Below are 19,881 nucleotides of genomic sequence, written 5' to 3' on the forward strand. Positions count from 1 at the left end.
GATCCAACTCATCTCTAAATCTCAGAAAAAAATCTCTTTACGGTAAAGGGAAGAAATCCATGCCTTTATGGTTCCTGCCAAAACATTTTTATGACTTCAGGCATTTGTTTTTCCTACATTTGAAAAAGAGATAAAAGTCAGCACCCTGGAGGGAGATTTCACCTACTCCTCGGGTTATTTATATGTTTACATCCTATTTGGCACATTGGCACACATAACAAGACTGTGTAGACACCACAGTGGCGTCTGTGCCTCAGAAGTGTACGGGTCTCTTGCTGATTTTGTCTTAGTGTACCTCCCGTGGTGCTATTGTGAGATTGATCTACAAAAGACCTTTTCCTCTCCTGGTTTGCCTGGAATTGAATTTTAAATCCTTTACTTGGAACTCATTTTTTGGCTTGAAGTCACACCTTCAATATTTGCTGTAGAACCAGATGCAGTGTCCATGATACTACACCTCCCACCCAGTGTAACCAAACCTGTACAGTGCCAGCGTGTTGTGTACAGGACCTGTTTTGCTAGACTGTAAATTATGATTGAACATAGCCTACTTTCCATGGGTGGGATTGGGTTTCCATATCAACCCAGCTTTCCAGGCACAACCTTTAACCTGAGAGCTGATTTGCCAAGAGCTGGGTGTGTTGTGTTTTGAAATCATGTTGTGTTTGCTATTGCCTATGGGTGCTCAGAAAGAACGCAGCCCTACCATAAAAAATATTTCCATCTGCCTCCAGGTGTTCCTCATGTGGAAATACAGGTCTTTTAGGCTTGGATGCAGTAGTTCAGATACAATGACAAACATGTTTTAATTGTTCTGCACTACTTAAGATTCAACAAATAAAAAGATAAGGACCGGGGGAGAAAGTCATCATTTTAAGTGCTATATCTATCCTTGTGTTCAACAGCACATGACAGTCAGGGCCGTGGCCAGGATTTTAGAGATATGAGGTCATGACAACACAAAGAAAGTCTCTAAAATGTTTAATAATTTGGATTTTATATATATCTATATTTAGCTAGGTGGTGAATTAGATTTTGTGCAATTTTTACTTTTTTAGTTTTACTTTTAATGAAGCAGTTCTTACATGGAAATTCCTCTGGAAATCAACAACTTCTCATAAACTCAACTAACTAACTCTAATTAAAATAACTCAGAACATACTCCAGTTGACATATAATTAGTATCAAATTACATAGTTCATTCCAGGAAATTTGCTAGGAAATTATGGACCTGTAAAATAAAGTGTTAGGTATACTGGTTATACGTCCAGGTTACTGAAACTCCCAAATTCACAGAAAAACCCTCATGGACCTCATGTGACCTCAGTGGTAGGAAGGGCTCTGATGATCATAAAGAAGTGGAAATGATGCAAAGATGACCTTTCTCTATGAGGTTCACTTTGCTAAACTAGAGTATTTGACTGCAGTTATAGTGTCATCATTGTTTTCGAGAAAGCAACATCATTGAATCACCACTCTGTGTCACCCTAGTGGACTTTTAACCCTTGACCATTTATTCCCACGCAACCAAAATATGAGCTTTTTCTGTCTCTCAGATCATTCAGGTCATCTGATTGGCTCTTTAAACTTTTAATTGGCCCCACATTATTGTTATTATTATCTTATTTATTTCAAATAATATTTCATTCAGACATTTCTTTGTTGTTTTGTTTGGGCACTTTTGCACTAACAACAAAAACTTGTTTTTTTCAACTGTCCACACAATTTTTAAATTATGATCCTCTACCAAGCGGTTGTGATTTCCTTTTACAAAAAAGTGCACATTCAAAAATGTGCGTAAATTTTGTTCTCCATTAAAGTGAAATAACCAAAATTTTATCTCATTCTGGTGAGAACTATGTGTAAAACTCGAGAAATAAAACATTTTACATATGATATAAACAAGCCACTATTTCAATAATGAATAAACACAATTTTACATTAAAAAAGAACAGGATTAGATCTGCTCATTGGGGTGGTGGTGAAATAACGTTTTGTCCAGTGGATCCTCTTCTTGCTGACTTGTATTCAAATGCATGAAAACATTAAGTATTTCCTATACACTTCAATCTGGACTCTATAGATGGCTCATTCAGGTCAAGTAATTTTTCAACAAGATATTATGACTCAAAATGCGCTCCTGATGTGACCATTAAAGTCTCATCAGAAGAGACAGAGTGTTTGAATAGCAGGATTCTGACTCGCTACAGTCTCCGACGTGGATGTATGTAAACACACAGACCTCTCATACTGCACCTGTCTGCTGTCTGATCTCTGGATCAGTCTGTCTGAGCGAGGTCAACCATGTGTATATAAACACATAATTATGGCTCATATTATGGCTTAGTGCCGAGGACACATGATAACATACTGTAGTGAGGTTTAGGTGTGTTTGTTAGTGTTCTGGTTTTATAGATGTGTGCATGTGCGACAGCCTCATTCCAAATGATAAATCAACCATTAAAAAACAACACCCTCCCTGACACTACATTTACTTGGTTAGTGATCTATTGCAGGTAAGAGCTACCTTGAAACATTTACTTATTAGAAACCCTCTGCACTTTTGAGAAACATTCATTTCATTAGTGTCTGATGAATTTGAGATAGCCACATTTTTTCTTCATTTACAAATTTGTTTCTGCTTGTGCTCTTGTGTGTACTTGTTTCTGCTCCTGGTTCAGCTTCACTTAGCATCATCCCTTGTATGCCACCGCGAGCTGTTGTTAGCTCCTCAACAGCCATTAATGCCATTAAAGTCTTTATCCAATTTGAGGTCTGTGCCGGCCTGGATCAGCTGCTGCTGGAGTCAGCTAAATGCCAGCAGAGAAACTCATGTTCTGTTACTTTTGCTTTGTCATCTTGTCCCTGTCATGTGACCTCTGGAAATATGCTGTAACATTAATGCTGTATAAACACTTAAAATAAATAGACAAAACATCCACATCACCGATTAATTTAGTATGCTTTAGCCTGTTTACTACATATTTGTCACTGCTTGAGTTTCAGTATTGCAGAGACTTTTTAAGGTTTTTGGGGGGTTTTTCTTTATCTAAACCGAGAGTCTAGGGCCAGAGGGTGTCATTTGCTGTACAGATTATAAAGCCCTTTGAGAAAAATATTGTGACGTGTGATTTGGGGCTGTATAGATAAAACTGACTTGACTTTATAGGTCACAGTGAGCAAGTCTGTATTTATTTTTTGTTTATTTGCATTGTCCTTTTTGTGGTTGTTTAGTTTTAAGTACAGACTGACCTAAAATGTCTGTGCTGTATTAACCACACAACAATAATTTGTTTGGCAATTTTGACAAAAACAAAGAGTAGCATGATGTTCACTGTGGTAGATGACTTATCTCAAGCAATGTCCACTTCTCTGCAAATGTATTTTAATATATTAAAATAAACTCATTCATTTGCATAAAGCCAGTGCCTGAGTGGAACTTTAGAAAAACACACTAGGAAATGGTGAGCAGTAATGTAAAGTACAATATTTGTGATTTGTCAATAAGGTGTAAAAAATATTTTTTGAAATAATTTGTATTTGTAATTATAGGCTATATCAATTTGATTGAATTAAAAAAATATTGTCTGTATAAAACACCCTTATATAAGGTGCATTAAATCACTGAGTTTAATACCTTGCTTTCCATTGCTTTGTAAGCTAATAGGAGACACTTCTTAAAGAGGTTCAGTCAGGGGTTAAACCTTTTGAATGAATAATGTATTGGTAAACTGAGCAGTGTACTGTAGTTTTAGTAGGAGTTGACCATCCATAGTCAACAAGGGATGGTTAACTTCAGTGTTTCATACTTTAAAATACCTCCCTGCGCATTTTACAGCCCAGCCTAATAATTCCATTATCAGGTGATAATCATGATGTAAAGTTTCTGGAGGTTATTGTTACAGAAGTTGTTGTACCGGAGGCAGCAGGTACCTCCAACAGTCTCTGTCCCTCCCCTCACAGCTATTCCCTGTTTCCACAGCTCCCTATTTGGCTGTTTCGGTCGCTGTGTGGGCGGGTTGGTTTTGTCGCTCACTCCCACAGTGACGTGATGAGAAAAGTTCGTACAATGTGCTGAGAGTGGAAGATACAGACACATGAACGCACCGGGCTGAAGACTGATAACAGCAGCAGCTACTGTGTAGTGGAGGCACCGGGAAGTTCTGCTAAAGTTCTTCATATATATTTCGCTTTTAGTTATTTATTTATTTGTTTGCGTGTGGAGTATTTATTATATTTCTATCGAAGATGAACGGAGTGACGAGAAGTCTGTGCACATTTGAGGACATCAGAAATCAAGAATATGGGGTAAGGTATTCGATTTTATTCAAATATTTGTTTGTTTTTTTGTTTTTTGTCCACTTAAGGATACATGGGCCTACGTGTATTTCTTTGTTTATTTCCTGTATGGATGCATCATGGTAAAAGAAGTAATTTATGAATCAACCAGAAAAACAAAAGTAAAGACATTCTTCCCACTCTAATTTTTGGATCTTTTTGTTTCTTTTTCAGTTTAAATATGTTTCAATTTCAGTTTCTTAGCTTTTTTTCTTTATTTGACCCTGTTCAGTTATGTGGACTGGAATAGAGGCTCTGTGTGATTTTGTGATTTTTGCCACAGATCTTCAGGTTTCATCTGCTTTAAGTGGTGGTGTCTATGGCCTTGCAGTAATTAAAGTATTAGCCCCTACCCCCATCCCAAGTCCCAACACACACATAAAGGCAGCAGCTCAGAATTAGTCCAAATAACATCTGTGCCTGTCACAGGTGCCTTCTGCCCACATCATTTAAGAGCTTACAGTTGCAGTTGTGACAGACAGTGGAGGCAGCTCAGGGAACAAAGCTGTAAAAGCTTTGCTTGTGCAGTATGTGCACCACCTGTGCATGTGAAGTTTTGTTAAACAGGATTAAACATCACACTTCCTTCTTTTGCAGCGTACACTTTGCTAGATATTTGTTAATGAGTGATCAGCAGCTCATGTCACGTAGATGGGTTTAATCCTCTGTCTGTGGCAGCAAAGGTTTAATCATTTACCTCGCCTGAAAAAGCAAACTGTTAACCTGCTCTGAGGTTTATGAGGTTGCGGAGCAACATGACACTTTCACCATATCAGAAGCCTCCTGTGGAGAATACCTGCCAGCAGCGACAGATCCACTGAAACCATATCAGATGATATTCTCTAAACAAAGGGATTATAGTCTCAACCATGATTATGTTAAATAAAATATAACTGAGTATGAGAGCAGAATTTGTGTCAATGGTCTAGACTTAAATATCAGTTACTGTTGTGTAACGGTACAACTGCCAAAAAGGTCAAAGTGTACAAAGGGCAGCTCCACTCACACACCTAATGGACTGCTATTTGTGTTGAGGAATGCGTCATGAAGCAATATATGAAACGGCATATTTGTTTAGGGTCTGTTTAATCCGTCTTACATGCGACTGATAACACATTTGCATCAGCTTCAACACAGAAGACAAATTCATCTTTATCAAAGTCAAATGCAATAGTCAAATAGTCATCCACCTACAGTATTTAAATATCTGATGTGGTTATTCAGGTCAGACTAAATAAAGCATCAGAGGTATTTCACCTCTACATGTAACTTTCCATAATGACCTATTAACAAAAATGACAACCTTTCTGTTTATCAGGGATATATAAGGGTCTATAAGAATACACAAAGAGAGGGAATGTGCTTGATGTAGCAGAGAAAGGCCTTCAGTGGTTGTTTTGTTGATACATGTGTTTCCTGGAACTGAGATAATATGATCTAAAAAAAACAAAACAGATGGAACAACCAGGCCTGACTTTGAAACAAAATGTCCTATAAAGTTATATAGTGACCAAAATTCTGATTTTTCAGCTATTATTTGAAAATGATTTGAAACTTGTGACACAATTTCACCTCCTTGAGCGCACTTTTTAAATAACGCCACAATTATCCCTCCAGCTGTTTAGTTTCCATGCGTTGTATGATTTAACACATCCCCTCTGTCTTTCCTCATCCTCAGTCAGGAGTGTCTGACGTTACTGGCTGGAAATGAGCCGAACATGACATAAAAATGCCTCCATGTAGAGGACTGGAATAATATGCCAGAGCACACCTGATTTGCACGCCACACAGAGCAGGAAAGAACCAAAGAGATTATTATTGATAGTGAAATGATTGTAGAAATTATAATGTTCTGTATGTTTCACTGTGAAGTCTGTCCTGATGACAACTCTCACTTCATGACTCAGATCCTGGGCTAGCTGTTTACCGTCAGCGTTCACCCGTTCAGGTTCTCACATGATGGTAATACAATACAATAAACCATCCACCGCTACACTCCAAACCTCAGCTTGTCTCTTCCCTTTAAAGTTTACTCAACCTATAGTTTGCACAGACTGCTGACTGACTGAAGGGTCTGACAATGCTAATTATTTTCTTAATTAATCGATTAATCATTTAGTCAAAAAAAATGAAGAAAAATGTACCACAATTTCCCAGAGCCTTAAGTGACATCTTCAGATCGCTTGTTTTGTCCAACCAACAGTCCAAAACCTAAAGGTAGTTCATTAACTATCATATTTATCAAAGAAAAGCAGAATATCCTCACATTTAAGAGGCTGTAACCTGCAAAAGTTTGGCATTGTTGCTTGAAAAATAATCAAAATATTGCCAATACATTTTCTTCCAGTCGACTAATCAATTAATGGACTAATCATTGCAGCTCACAAGTAGTAAAACTCACTAGTACCTGCTAAGGTTGGATATTGAACATCAATACGAAAGTTGGCATTGTTTACTTATTCTTTGAGCAGATATTTCCTGATCTTGGTCATAACTTTGAAGTTTAGACTGTATTTTATTTCCGCAAAGTTCCTGTTCAGCTGCTTACTTTATGTTAAGACAGCTTTAAACACCGATGTAGCCTACAGAGGAGTTTGGCAAGTTATGCCAATGACGAAAAGCTATTGTAGAAAAACATGTTTATATATCCTAATTCCTTATTTAAGGAAGGTACTGAAACTCAGGTATTGTATTGAAGCATTTGAAACGATACCTGCAGCACTAGCTCTAGCCCCAGTCGGCTCCCACCTGTTGCCTCAAAGGCAGTGGTTTATAACACAGCTGGTACAGTTTGTGCTCAGCAGGTATGGGAAAGCAGCGTGTATGAGAGAGAAAATGATTTAATGGATGATGACGTACACACACACACACACAAAACTCACTCTGTGTGGAATGCAGGTACTACACCTGGAGGCACATGAGGATGTTTTTACTATTTATGGCCATGATACCTGCTGCTTCCTGATAAAAGTGGCACAAAACTCTAAAGGACAGCTTGTTTTTTGCCCCAAATTCAGCACCTCTCAAGTCTGTTCATCCGCAACATTCCCAGGTTGTTGAGCTAATTCAACTCAGATGATTTACAGGCCTCCTGATGCCAAAGTCCAAAACAAAAGCGTCTTCATACCCTTTAAGCCTTTCAGCTTGGTCGTACCCCGTGATCTTTTGTGCCCATTGTCAGTGCACCTAGCAGTGTGGATGCTGTGTGTGTGTTTGTGTGTGTGCTTAAGTTTCAGATTTCTGCCCTGTTATAAAGGTAGTGTGTACTTTGGGTCACTGTGTGTATTATCCTGCGTGTACGCGTACATGAATACATCACAGTCCACGAGCACATCCAACTGGTCCCTTTGTCTGTGTTCCAGGAAGTCTAGTATTACAGGTTGTGTTTGAAGGTGGTATAGACGGCATTTTGTGTGTGTGTGTGCGCGGATATAAAAGAAAAAGTAGGCAGAAAGATTAGCGTGTAAATAGTTGATGGCAGAGCGAGGATTAGCAGAGTCTTTGTTTGGTTGTCTATGAAGGGCCAGATAAATTTTATAATGATGGATTCCTTCTTAACAGCCCTCTAACTGTTCCCCCTTTCTCTCCCCCTCCTCTCTTTTCCTCCCCTAATCGCTGAGCCTTATTACAGCTGTCAGGTGTCTGTAATCTGAGAGGAAAGCATTTTGAACAAGAAGGGAATTTTTTTGCTTTCATTTCCCTGAGTTTTGTTTGTCGTAGTTGGACCCCCACACTATTACGCTATTTCCTCTGACTTTTTTGTTGTTCTTGTTGCCAGTTTACTCTTTTCTGATTTCTCTTGCATTTTTCTGTCCCATCTGTCCCTCTCTGCTTTTTCCTCCATTACTGTGCTTCCTGAACAGATAACCAGATAATCATAAAGGCCTTTTGTAGTGTATGGACCACATGGCTTTTCTTTTATAACCTCTCACTGCTCTTTATCACTACATTACGCAGCACAACCCAGTTTATTTCCCCTGTCTGGCTAACATCAAAGGCCGTGCATTCTGCATATCAAACATGGTTTCTATTCAGAGGGGGAGATACAGTAGAAGGGCCTTTATTCATTTTGATGAATTTGAAACAATTGAGTTTAAAACAGGGTTGCAACTAACGATTATTTTTATTATCCATTAATCTGTCGAATAGTTTCTCTAGTTATCTAGTTATCGTGTGGTCTATATATATATATATATATATATATATATATATATGAAAATATATGAAAAAAATGAAAAGCATTTTAAAAGTCAATCCTAGTTTCCTAAAAGCCCAACGTAATGTCTTCTTTTGTCTAACCAACAATCAAAATGATTGTAGATGCTCAAATTTCCATATTTTCCTAAGCACTTCAGGCACTTTTTGTCCATGCTGCCTTTGAAGTCGAACTTCTTTTTCAAGCTTAAAAATGCTCAGAAAACATGTAAATTTCTATCTGGGCAAACTCCATCTGCTAACGAAGATCATGCGATGTGATCGAAAGCTCCATAACAGCTACTAAATGGACCTTTTGTCAGCTGCCAAAACAATGTCTTTTGCAGTCTAAACAGGACATGAAAGTAGCTGGGCCTTTTGTACTGCAGGTTATGTACCAAAAAAAACACTGTACAACAGGCTAAAATGGGAAAAACTAATGACACACACACACACCCCTCAAATATGCTTCATGGTCTCATAAAGATACACAAACACACAGTAATCATGATCACTAACAAAACAAGTCAAGTCCACACAAGACTGTTTTCCTCTACCAGACTCATTACTTATTAACTAATTAAGCCAATATAATTTATCACCAATGAATCACGTGTGTTTGTGTGTGCTTGTGCGCGTTTCTTTGTGTCGATAGTGTTTAGCCACAGGAGAACATTGCGGCCATTTCTTCATTACCTGTTCTGTGTCTCAGAGTTGCACTGAGTTTAGACAACTGGAGGACACAGCAAATACACACAGGAAAATAAACAGGACAAGATGTGTTGGCTGGAATGAGTTATGTAATGTCTCTGACCTCCTCCCTCACATCCACATACTTACACTCGCGCACACACACACACACACTCACACTTATAAGGGGATTCCCTGTGCTGGAAGACACACATCCAGTCGCGTCCCAGTCGAGACTTTTCCTGTTAAGGTGACTTCTCTCCTACTGACTAAAACAAAGAACTGGGAAGGTTTGTGTGTTTTTGCTTTTTAAAATGTTCGTTGAGTGTAGTGTCTGTGCATTGTTTTGTCTCTGACTTACTCCTTCCGCTTATATTGTTAGCATACCAGACAGTTTATCTGAGGTTTTGTTGCCATGGAAATGTTCCATCTTGCTTGACATTACATTTTCTGCCCACTTTCCCAGAAATCCAGCCACTGTTTCGAAATTGGCTGTGAGCGCCTGGAGAGTTTCCGCCTAAAGTCCCTCTGACGTCCATAGCACACAATTTAAATCAAACAATCTGTCTCTGTGCAGCTGTGAAAAACTTTTGCTTTCTCTCTGACGCTCATACCCCTCTCTCTCTTACTGGTTACTGCCCCCTCTCTCCCTCCTTCTGTTTCATTCAGTGAGTATGACTCAGTCTCTCCTCCTCTTTTTTTCCTCCTCAAAATAGTCCTCAATCAGTCTCTCCATCACATAACGCTCTCTTTGTGGATTCACTTCATCGTCTCCTTTCTTCATTTCCCTTTTCAGGAGAGGTGCAGGCGACTGCGGCTCACACTGCACAACCAGAACCAGGCAACCCGGAGCACAGAGCAGCAAAGGGACAAGGTAAGAACTTCCTGCACCTGATAACTGTTATAATCTGGACTGTAACACCAGTGCAGAGAACAGACTATGTCCTGATAATCAGAACTGTAGAAGATAGATGAGGGTAGCGTTGGAAAGTTGCATGGAATAACATTTATCAGTGTTTTAAATACATGGTTTGGATACTTAAGGGCAAAGTATCTGGTTTAGGATGTTATGCTATTACATTTAAATTGACTTTTCATCTTTAATGGATACACTGGGTCAGATTTGTTGTAAGACATGATGGAGAATAGTCTGCAATTTCTTTTGATGAGGAAAAAAAAACGGTAGCACTGTTTTCTTTAGAGGCGAAGGTGCTCCTCATTCTGGCCACATTTGGATCTGAAAGGTCAGACAGCTACCAAAGATCCTGAGGAATTAGCTCAGAGCTACCGTACATTCACACATGTATCACGGCACATTCCTATACACAAACTGTACAGAGACACAAGCCGCTTGTAAACATGCCGTAGCTGCCATCAGCTTTTCATTACCGTGGTTCCCACACGAGTCCACTCAAAACGTCTCAAGACAACCACTGTTCTACCAAAACCAGCTCTAAAGTTAAAGAGAAAAAAACGGGACCACCAGAGCAGCAGAGTTGCATAACGTCTCCCCACCTTCTTCTCTCTGTCCTTCCCTCTCTCTCTCTCTGCTTATGGTTTTGACCAGGTCTGACTTCCAAAGAAGCACCAGATGTTTATGGGTTAGTCTCCGTAGTGATTATGGCTAAATGTTTCTGCCTCCTGATTATAGCGATGCAGTCACTCACACGCACACAGGAATAATTTGCTCAGGACAAGATTGAGACCAGAAGTATATTCTTGATGTATTCAGTTTTGCCTGTTAATAGTTTAAGTGCATTATTCATGTCAGACGTTCCTGACGGATGTTTCATAATTACTATTAAACTGAAGTACTCCTGGCTGATGTTGTGTTGCAGTATTGATCAGAAACATGCTCCAACTCCTCCTCCAGTGTTAGCAAAGCACAGTGACTTCACTCCTCACATTTGCTTATGATGTTTGGAAATGTATCACACCCATCCACCCATGCACACGCAACACGTTGCATGCCACATTGTTAACGCCTCTGCTCTCGAATCTCCAGCCAGTTGGACGTGCGTTTGCACTGGTGCAGCCGGCCAGCGACAAGACATCTCTGATCCCTGAACCGGTCAAATCTACAGAGGAGCAGGTGGAGGTTATCAAGGTTGGTGTGGCACATTGGCTGTTGTTTTTGAAGAAATAAATGGTTTGTGTTTGTTCCGTGGTCACGTTGGTGTTTAACATCCGTGTCTCTCCCTGTCACAGGTTTATCTAGAGGCCCGCAAACAAGAGCAGCAGAAACACCAGGAGAGCCTGAAGATGCTGTCAGATGAGGTTTCACAGATACAGGAGGTCAGTCTCTGGACAGCATCTACTGTAGCTCCAACTGTCTCACTAATGCACCAACACACACTAACGCTATAGTCTCTCAACCCTGTCTCCTGTTTCTTGTTTATCATTTGGTAGAGCCTGAAACACACACACATTGAAACATTCTAAAAAATATATAATAATATCTCAGTAACTCACAGTATGTCTGTATTTTACACAGGTGAGGTATTGCCTGAAGACACTGAGGGAGCAGATGGCAGCCAAAAACAAGGTAGGTCTATTTTCAGCTGCTTTGTTGTGCCCTCACCATTGTTAATCTTACATCCTGTGTGCTTAATGTCATTTCCTCCACCTCTCTCATCTCCGTCTTTCACTCTTTCCTTGCTGTCTTCCCTCTTTTCTCTGTCCAGCCACACACAAACGGGTGGAAAGTGAGCGTTCCCTTCAAAAAGAGCACCTCGTCTGCACCCAAGGGAGGAGCTAAAGCTGACGGACAGGTGAGCAGTTTCTCACATGCACGACCTCCATTCAGAGTTGTGTGTGTATATATACACAGTATATGTGTGAGTCTTTTCAGTAAGTCGGGGGAATGCACATATCAAATCTCACGTGCATATCATAGCCGCAGTCCACTGTCTGTGTTTTCCTCCAGACAATGTGTGCCACTGTGTTTTGCATGATGCCTGTAAAGCGATCACCTCCCAGAGGCACGCAGGAAGAAGGAGGTGTTAAGTTGAACAGAGAGACAAACATAGATGTGATATAGGGAGAAAAAAGAGAGCATTAAAATGACAGCGAGAGAGTGAAAATCCTTATAGCACCCTAGGGTGTATGAAAATGTGTGAGAGAGCGGTTCCAGCACACACTGTTCCTCTCCCTGCATGTGTTATTGTTTTCAGGCCCTCCTCATTGTTCCCAGCATTCCACAGATGCCTCTCCTTTAATAGTTTTGTGGTTATCTTTGAGCCACGCACCCACTTTTAGCAACCACTACTATCTGCATGTTAGCAATGTTTTGTACAAATACAGCAGAGCTCACACCACTGTGTTTTGTTTAACTGTTTTTGCACCAATTATAGCATTCACCTGTGAGTCACGCTATGGCTTAGACATGCTGCAGAAATAGGAGGGAAACATGATCATGATCCAACAGCTTCAGTGACGCACACTGACACACCTGTTTTCTTTATGACAGTCAAACCCACTGAGCTAGAAGGAAACTAAAACAAGACTTTACATTACATCATCATAAAAGTATCTATCTATGTGGACATCCTTTTTGTCAAACTGAAAACAGATCTCTACAAAGTGATCTAAATTAATTACAAATACAAAATACTTGTACTTACCCCCTCCAAGTCAGTATTGAGCAAATGCACCTTTGGCAGCAATTACAGCTGCAATTTTTCCACCCAAAACTGCTCAAGCTCTGTCAGGTTGCATAGGGATTGTGATTGAACAGCCTCTTTCAAGTTCAATCACAAATTCTTGATTAGATTGGAAGATGTGGACTCTGACTTGGCCGCTCCAGGACTTTACAGTATCTATATGCTAATCTAAGACTTCCTTCTTTCTCTATTAGGAAGCAGATGAAGAAGCAGAGAGAATCAAGCTCAGGGAGGTCAGCAAGCGCTTATATGCACAGCTCCAGGAAGCAGAAAAGAAACACCAAGAGGAGAAAGAGAGGCTGCAGGTAACAAACACATACAGAGCTAATTTTTACATTCATTATGCATCATAACAAATAATGTACAGTGTTTTGGTTGCACTGAAGTCACATTGTAAACTAAAGTAATAAAGCATCCCCTCTTTTTCTCCCTCTCTCTTCCAGGCTGAAGGCAGCAGGCTGAGGGAGCATCTGAGCGACCAGGAGGAGAAGTTGAAGACCACAGAAGAAGCCAGCATGAGGAAAGACATGCACATAGAAGATCTCCAGAGGTTGCTGGGAGGGATGGAGCAGGAGAGCGCCACCCTGAGGGAGGCAATCCGCAACCGCGAGGAGGAACTCCGTGAACTGCGCAAGATCAGAGAGGAGGGCCAAAAAGGGGAGCAGAGGTCAGCTAACACACACACACAACCAGAATATATATGTCTTTATCAATCGGTGACAATCAAATCATGAGTAGTGTGTTCTAACTCTCTGTATGTGATTTTTAGGGCTGAGCAGTTGGAGAAGGAGGTGGCTGTTCTCAAAGAAAAGATCCACCATCTGGATGACATGCTGAAAAGCCAGCAAAGGAAAGTCAGACACATGATTGAACAGGTGAGACGCACGTGTGAGACTCTATAAAGCAAACACATTGTCTCCGTGTACATATTTGTGCAGGATTTGCTCACTGTTTGACTGTGTTTGCTTGTCTTTAGCTCCAGAACTCTCGCATGGTGATCCAGGAGAGAGACCGCGTGATCAAAGAGCTGGAGGAGAAAGTGGCCTTCTTGGAGGCTGAGGTGAGTGCTGCTTATTGTCTTATCCTATAAAAACAGTTTTTATGGCATTTCAGTGGAATTTAGAATGAAGGAAATAGATCCTACTCAGCCTGATCTCTGCAAAGAGAGGAGATATGAAAGGACCTTTCCTTTCATATCTCCTCTCTTTGCAGAGATCAGCCTGGGTGATGCAAACACTATTTGGTGGCCACATTAATTGGTTTTATGTGAACTGACCCCTGACCTCCTGTGTCTGTGCAGAACCGAGAGATGCATGACCAGATGGACTACTTCCTGGGAGGACAAAGGTCAAATTCCTACCTTTCATCAGAGTGCAACCCCCAGATCGTCTATAGGTAACTTATTTTGTCCTTCATATTTGTTTCACCTGCAAGCCTTGCAAACTGCAGACAAATTTGCAAGTCCTATGGGGCCCTCATGGATGGTGTTTATTTTGATTAGTGAAATTTGTCCAAATGAGCACAAGAGCAAATGATCTCATCTTGTTAATCTCAGCTTGCAATTTGCAAAATGTGGTGAAATGGCACAAAATACAGACCATCAAACACACACACAAACTCACTCACACTTAAATATTCACCTATTCTAGTTATACTTGATTACTGATACATACTGATTATTTGTTTTTATGCTGTTTCAATATAAAAACAACTAATTTCTCTTCCTCCTGTCCCCCCAGTAAACCAATCAAGCCATCCAGCTCATCTAACAAACCACTCCCTTTCATCAAAGTCATCGAGATCAAGTCATGAAGCGATGATTGCGCGGAAGAAAGATGCAGTAATTGTAAAACCACCAAACCTTTTCAATGCAGACTGAAACCACACAGCAACACTTCTGATAGCATGCATATTTGGGATGTCAGAGCTGAGCTTCCTGGACTCTAACTACATCAACACTTCCGCTAAAGCGTTTTAACCACAAACACTCTTGAAGGAATCTGTGTGGTGTTTGGTGGCACACACGCATTGAGGCTTGCTGTGTGTCTGTGCGTAATGAGTGAATGAATGAGTGTGTGTGTGTGTGTATGTCAGCTTTAATGTAGACACATTAAGAGTACTGAATCCGCTGATGTGCATTTGAATTTTTTTATTCTGTATGTCCTTGTCCTGCCCTGTTTTGATTGCTTTTTAAACCTTTGACTTTATGACATTGGCATTGTTGTATCAAAACAAAACTGTTGAGCGAAGTGCAGGCTGGCTGATCTTTTTCCAAACTGGGTTATGACATTATTAAGTTCATATATAGTAATGTAGCAAACATAGCTAACTAAGCTAAAAGTTTCATGTCATTAACCACATGATCTACATTCTGTGTCCTTGTAGTCAGTCACTCACCCATGACTCTGTTTACTTGGCTGAGTGAATGGTATGATGCTTTAAACGTGTAAATACTGACTGTAGCCTATGTAACGTCAACACCCTGTGATGAGATGTTTTTAAATAAAAATATTTTTTAAGCCCCAAACAACAATATGGCACTTTTTAAAACTGTGAGATAGCAGGAGAAATGACAATGTCAGTAGTGTCATTATTCTATATTTTTTTGTAAAGCATTTCAGCTCCCAGTCATTGTGTAAACAGTCATCTCATTTTGTACATATTATTAATGAATGTGATTTGATGTTTTAATTTCTGCCTAACAACTTTCTCTTTTTGTATTTATTTATATTAATAAAACCTCTAGACAGATTGTGTGATAGATGTTTTATGAAGGACATTCTAATCTATTATCTGTGTTTGCGGTTATGAGAATAAATTACTTAAAATTAAAACAATTCTTCTTTTGACTTATTAATGGAATCAACCAGACTTTAAGAACTTTCAAGATTCCTATGAAGGGAGTGCCCTCTGCTGGACACTATACACACTAGAAATTACTACACTGAGCTGTCACATGTAAGAACATCAAAATACTTTGACTGTATGTCACTGTTTTATTTGGATGGCAACTTGTACAATAAACACCACAGAAAATAAAATTATTCAGGCATGAAAATGCCTCCCTGGGAACCCTGAATACCAAATGAAACACAGTTCAGACATCTGGGATCAGCCTACCTCTAAAAAGACAAAAGTCAATAAAGAGACATCCCCTGATGAAATACCTCACATTCAGAATGCATTAATGCACTGGAATACTGTTAAATCACATTGCACAGAAATAACTGATTAAACAAAAAGGAGCACTTAATCATCAAAATTCATTAAATCAAGTATGGCTTCTGTAAAACAAATGATTAATGCTAAAAAAAAAACCAAGCCGTCAAATTCACTGCAGCAAATGAACAGCAGAGGCACACACAGACATAAACATAAGTGACATATACAGTGTGTGTTTTTCTCAGTGTGAGGCAATCATTAACACTGGTTTTCTCTACAAACAGTGTTAACTATTAGCATGTTTAAATACAGTTGGTTCATTTTAACAAGTTGGCATAGGCCTTTACATTGTGCAATAAATACTGATTGTCTTATGCCATTGCATAGCCCCATAGCTCTGGTTTTGTTTTGGTCAAATCAACTCTACTTACTATAGTCACTTACTATAGTAATTTTTCTACCCAATTATAGCACTCATACATGCATTAATACCAGATATACGCATAAGCTTAGGTAAAGGAGCACTATACCAGTAGTCTGATATGCACTTACTGTAAACCAGGAAATATGTATTAGTATATAAAGGCAGAGTTTTTATCACTTCACTCTAAACTATCTGGCAACATGCCGTCCATAGGCACTTTAATCACTGGCAGCACTACCTTGTCCTTGACCTTTTTGTTTTGATGGGTGTCACAGATTTTCAGAACGAACTGTCCAGAGTGTTGTAGTTGTCTTTGAAGTTCTTCAGCTCCAGGAAGTGCCTGGGCCGCTTGCTGCGCTGCTGCATTGTAGATGTGAGGTAGGTGGTTTGGGTGGGGGAGGAGGAGGAGCTTGCAGGCTCTGTACTGCTGGTCAGGTCTTTGGCTGCAGACTGGTGGTACTGGCTCGGAGTGCTGCTGCCGCTGCTGTGAGACTTGACACTAAAACCAACGAAGAGAGAAACAGATTGTTCCCAGTGCATAATTAACATTCCATGATGGGATTAACATAAAAGCAAAGCTGTAAGGCAGCACTGTGAGAAAAAGGTTGTGTTTACTCACACAGAGGCCAGTTCAGTTAGAGCTGCCTGATATTTCAAAAATTCTGCTTCACCAAAAGCCTACAGAAAAAAAACACAGGAGCTAAAGACAGGACATCAGTACATTTGACAGCTTTCCATGCAATCACAATATACAGTACACACCAGGATAGGCTATATGGTAAAAATGAAAATCATGCTAATCATAAGGACGCTTTATAAATGTGTAAAAATGTACAGTAGACCACAATACAGCCCACATATGCGAAATCATGTGTTACATATGTAAATGGATGTTTATGGTACTGAACTACAAGGCACTGCTATTATGAAACAAATTTGACTTTGTCAAATAATGTCCACATCTTTAAAGTCAATTGTCTTGTTATTAATTTAGACAAGTGACTGTGTAGCACAATATAACAATGTCATCATGATGTGTTTGATGAGATGATAAATCTCTGGCACACAAACGCACACAGAGACACTGACCTCTGCCCCGTGCCGTGCTTTATTGTACCCATCCAGCACCGTGTTGATGAGGGAGCTTAGGCTGTCTCGGAACATGCAGTGGGAATTTCGTAGCTGCAGAAGCCAGGTCCGAAGTCTTTTACCCGTCACAGCGGTGGACGAACCACCCAGCTCACGGAAAGGGAGATCTACTGACAGAAAGTACAGGTGGTATTGTAACAGTGGGGAAGGAGTCATAGTTTGTCACGACAAACTAAGATCAGTGACAGCAAAGCTTACCAGTGTCTCTGATGGCATCCAGCGCTCTCATCCTGTACAGGCAGTCATGGGAACCTGCAACACAAACACATTCTTCTGTACACGAGCATGAAAACTACTTATGTAGATATGTCAGGCCTGGTGTGTATGTGTGCCCCTCTAACCAGAGTGTTCTCTGGGCTTTAGCCGATCATCATCTGGGGACAGCAGGCGAGGCTCAAAGTGGATTTTCTGGACCAGGCACAGTTTGGCTTCAATTTCTTGCCTCAGCTCCTACAGCACACACAAACAAGAAACACCCAACTATAATATCATAGTTAATCAGCAAAACATTATACAGCATCACACTTCTGGTTCATTAGGGTGTGTGTGTCTGTGTTACCTTAGGAGCATTGTGGCCAAGGGGAACATGTGGTCCTCTACGAGACTTCATGGCAAAACGCATAATTTGTCTTTTGACAAAGATGAACAGCAAAACAAACACCTAAAGGAGAATCAAGAATTGGCAACCACTCAGTTTAAAGGTTTTTTTAGAGCCTTTTTTAAGCGTAGTGAACAGGATGCCTGTGGGTGATAAACAGAACCAAATACTAAAAAAAATACACAATAAATGGCTAAATATGTCAATAATTAAATCAATAAATTTAAATAGAAAAGGTTCATATTGAACTTACTACATACAAATGCATGTTTAATTGTTTTTGCATTATTTTAAGTAAAACATTTTTACACAGATTGTTGGGTTTCCTTTTTAAAAATGTTAAAACAGGCCTTAACTTTGTTAAATTTATTCTTATGAATGTGGAATTCAAATCTGCAAAGATTATTATCAGGTTACTAACACAGCAGTGCTTAGATTTGTTTGTTTATATATGAAACCCAATTGGCATCAAAATCACTTTTAAAAGTCTTCAGATAAAAGTTTGTGGGGTAGTACGCAACATTAAGAAAAGTTCAAATTACACAGAAGTTAGTATTTGAAATGATAGAGGAAGGATTCTTTTTGAAAACTATCATTTTATTTATTGAACATACCGTATTACTATAAAACATAGATAATGTGGTCTGACTTAACAGTAAAACTTACATTTAAACAAGGCAAAATGATGATTGTGACTACTTTGTTGCATCCTTTCACTATTTCTGTTCTGTACCCACCACACACTGTGTTTTTATTCGAGACAACATGCACTAGATATTTCAATCACTTGTTAGTTAACAGTGATAATAATAACCCCGATTTTTTGATAGAAAACTAAAGGAAATAAATGTATAATATTGTGGGTGAAGTGATCAGCAGCTATGTTGTAGTGATGATCGCCTGGATTAAGTTGTTAAAATAAGGAGAAATGTTTGCAAACCCATGTTGCATCGATGTGATGATCTGGGAGTCTTGTGATGTGCATTGAACTCTTATAGGCTTTGAGGTGTGTGTATTGTAATGACTGGGCATAGGATTTACTGTTTTGCTCTTCGTATGTAAGGGCAGCATTTTGTGTTTAATGGTAAGAATTTAGCAGTTGGGTCCTTTGAAATAATACGTTTTGGACAAAGAAACAGTTGTGAAAATTAAGCCCAAGCAGTAAAACTGTGTCGAGTCCCCATCTGTTTATTTGATAAGTTTGAGGGCTTTGACATTTGTTGTCATCGTGAGTTTTAAACTCGACTTGGATATAACAACACAGTTAGAAAGTGAAACAGACTCACCAGACTTCCGTAGGCCATTACAAGAACCACGTTAACGCTTGAGAGAAGAGAATCACTCCGCATTTTGAGACTGTGCGTTTTTACTTAACCAACTAACGTTAACGCTAGCTAAACGATGGCTCAAAGTACGTCCAACAGTTGACCTTTGAGATGCATAACGTTACGGTTTCATTTAAGTGGTCGTTTTTAAAATACATGAAGCTAAACGTTAAACGAAAGACAGAAAACAGGGAAGTAAAGAAAAGTGCTTTTAGTTGTTACATTTCGCTGCCTGGTTTGTTGACTTCCGCGGTAGTCACGTGACCGGTACAGGCAGGGGGTGACGTCAGGTCTGACGTTTCTATGGCCTCTTCTGCCTTCTATGGTTGAAAGTGACTT

The 19,881-nt window shown here is 39.6% G+C and overlaps 2 protein-coding genes across 3 annotated transcripts; one reads left to right on the forward strand and one right to left on the reverse strand.

Moving 5' to 3' along the window:
- The first annotated feature begins 4,052 nt into the window (after positions 1 to 4,052).
- Positions 4,053 to 15,718, forward strand: tuft1a (tuftelin 1a). Its single transcript, XM_044209332.1, has 12 exons — positions 4,053 to 4,308; positions 10,019 to 10,096; positions 11,228 to 11,329; positions 11,431 to 11,517; positions 11,717 to 11,767; positions 11,907 to 11,993; positions 13,079 to 13,189; positions 13,328 to 13,551; positions 13,654 to 13,759; positions 13,861 to 13,944; positions 14,185 to 14,279; positions 14,624 to 15,718. The coding sequence occupies exons 1-12, from the start codon at positions 4,249 to 4,251 to the stop codon at positions 14,694 to 14,696; spliced, it is 1,158 nt and encodes a 385-aa protein (XP_044065267.1). The 5' UTR covers positions 4,053 to 4,248; the 3' UTR covers positions 14,697 to 15,718.
- A 148-nt stretch (positions 15,719 to 15,866) lies between these two features.
- lg9h1orf43 (linkage group 9 C1orf43 homolog) lies at positions 15,867 to 19,799 on the reverse strand. 2 transcript variants are annotated; one of them, XM_044209336.1, is made up of 7 exons: positions 19,504 to 19,799; positions 18,179 to 18,280; positions 17,961 to 18,069; positions 17,818 to 17,871; positions 17,560 to 17,726; positions 17,090 to 17,148; positions 15,867 to 16,969 (listed from the first exon to the last, which is right to left on the reverse strand). In XM_044209336.1, the coding sequence occupies exons 1-7, from the start codon at positions 19,564 to 19,566 to the stop codon at positions 16,750 to 16,752; spliced, it is 774 nt and encodes a 257-aa protein (XP_044065271.1). In that variant the 5' UTR covers positions 19,567 to 19,799; the 3' UTR covers positions 15,867 to 16,749. The 2 variants fall into 2 exon arrangements, with proteins under 2 accessions (XP_044065271.1, XP_044065270.1); XM_044209335.1 differs by having other exon boundaries at positions 17,560 to 17,729; positions 19,504 to 19,774.
- Positions 19,800 to 19,881: the final 82 nt, after the last annotated feature.

The sequence above is a fragment of the Siniperca chuatsi genome, linkage group LG9 (assembly GCF_020085105.1).
Source record: "Siniperca chuatsi isolate FFG_IHB_CAS linkage group LG9, ASM2008510v1, whole genome shotgun sequence".
Lineage (NCBI taxonomy): Eukaryota > Metazoa > Chordata > Actinopteri > Centrarchiformes > Sinipercidae > Siniperca > Siniperca chuatsi.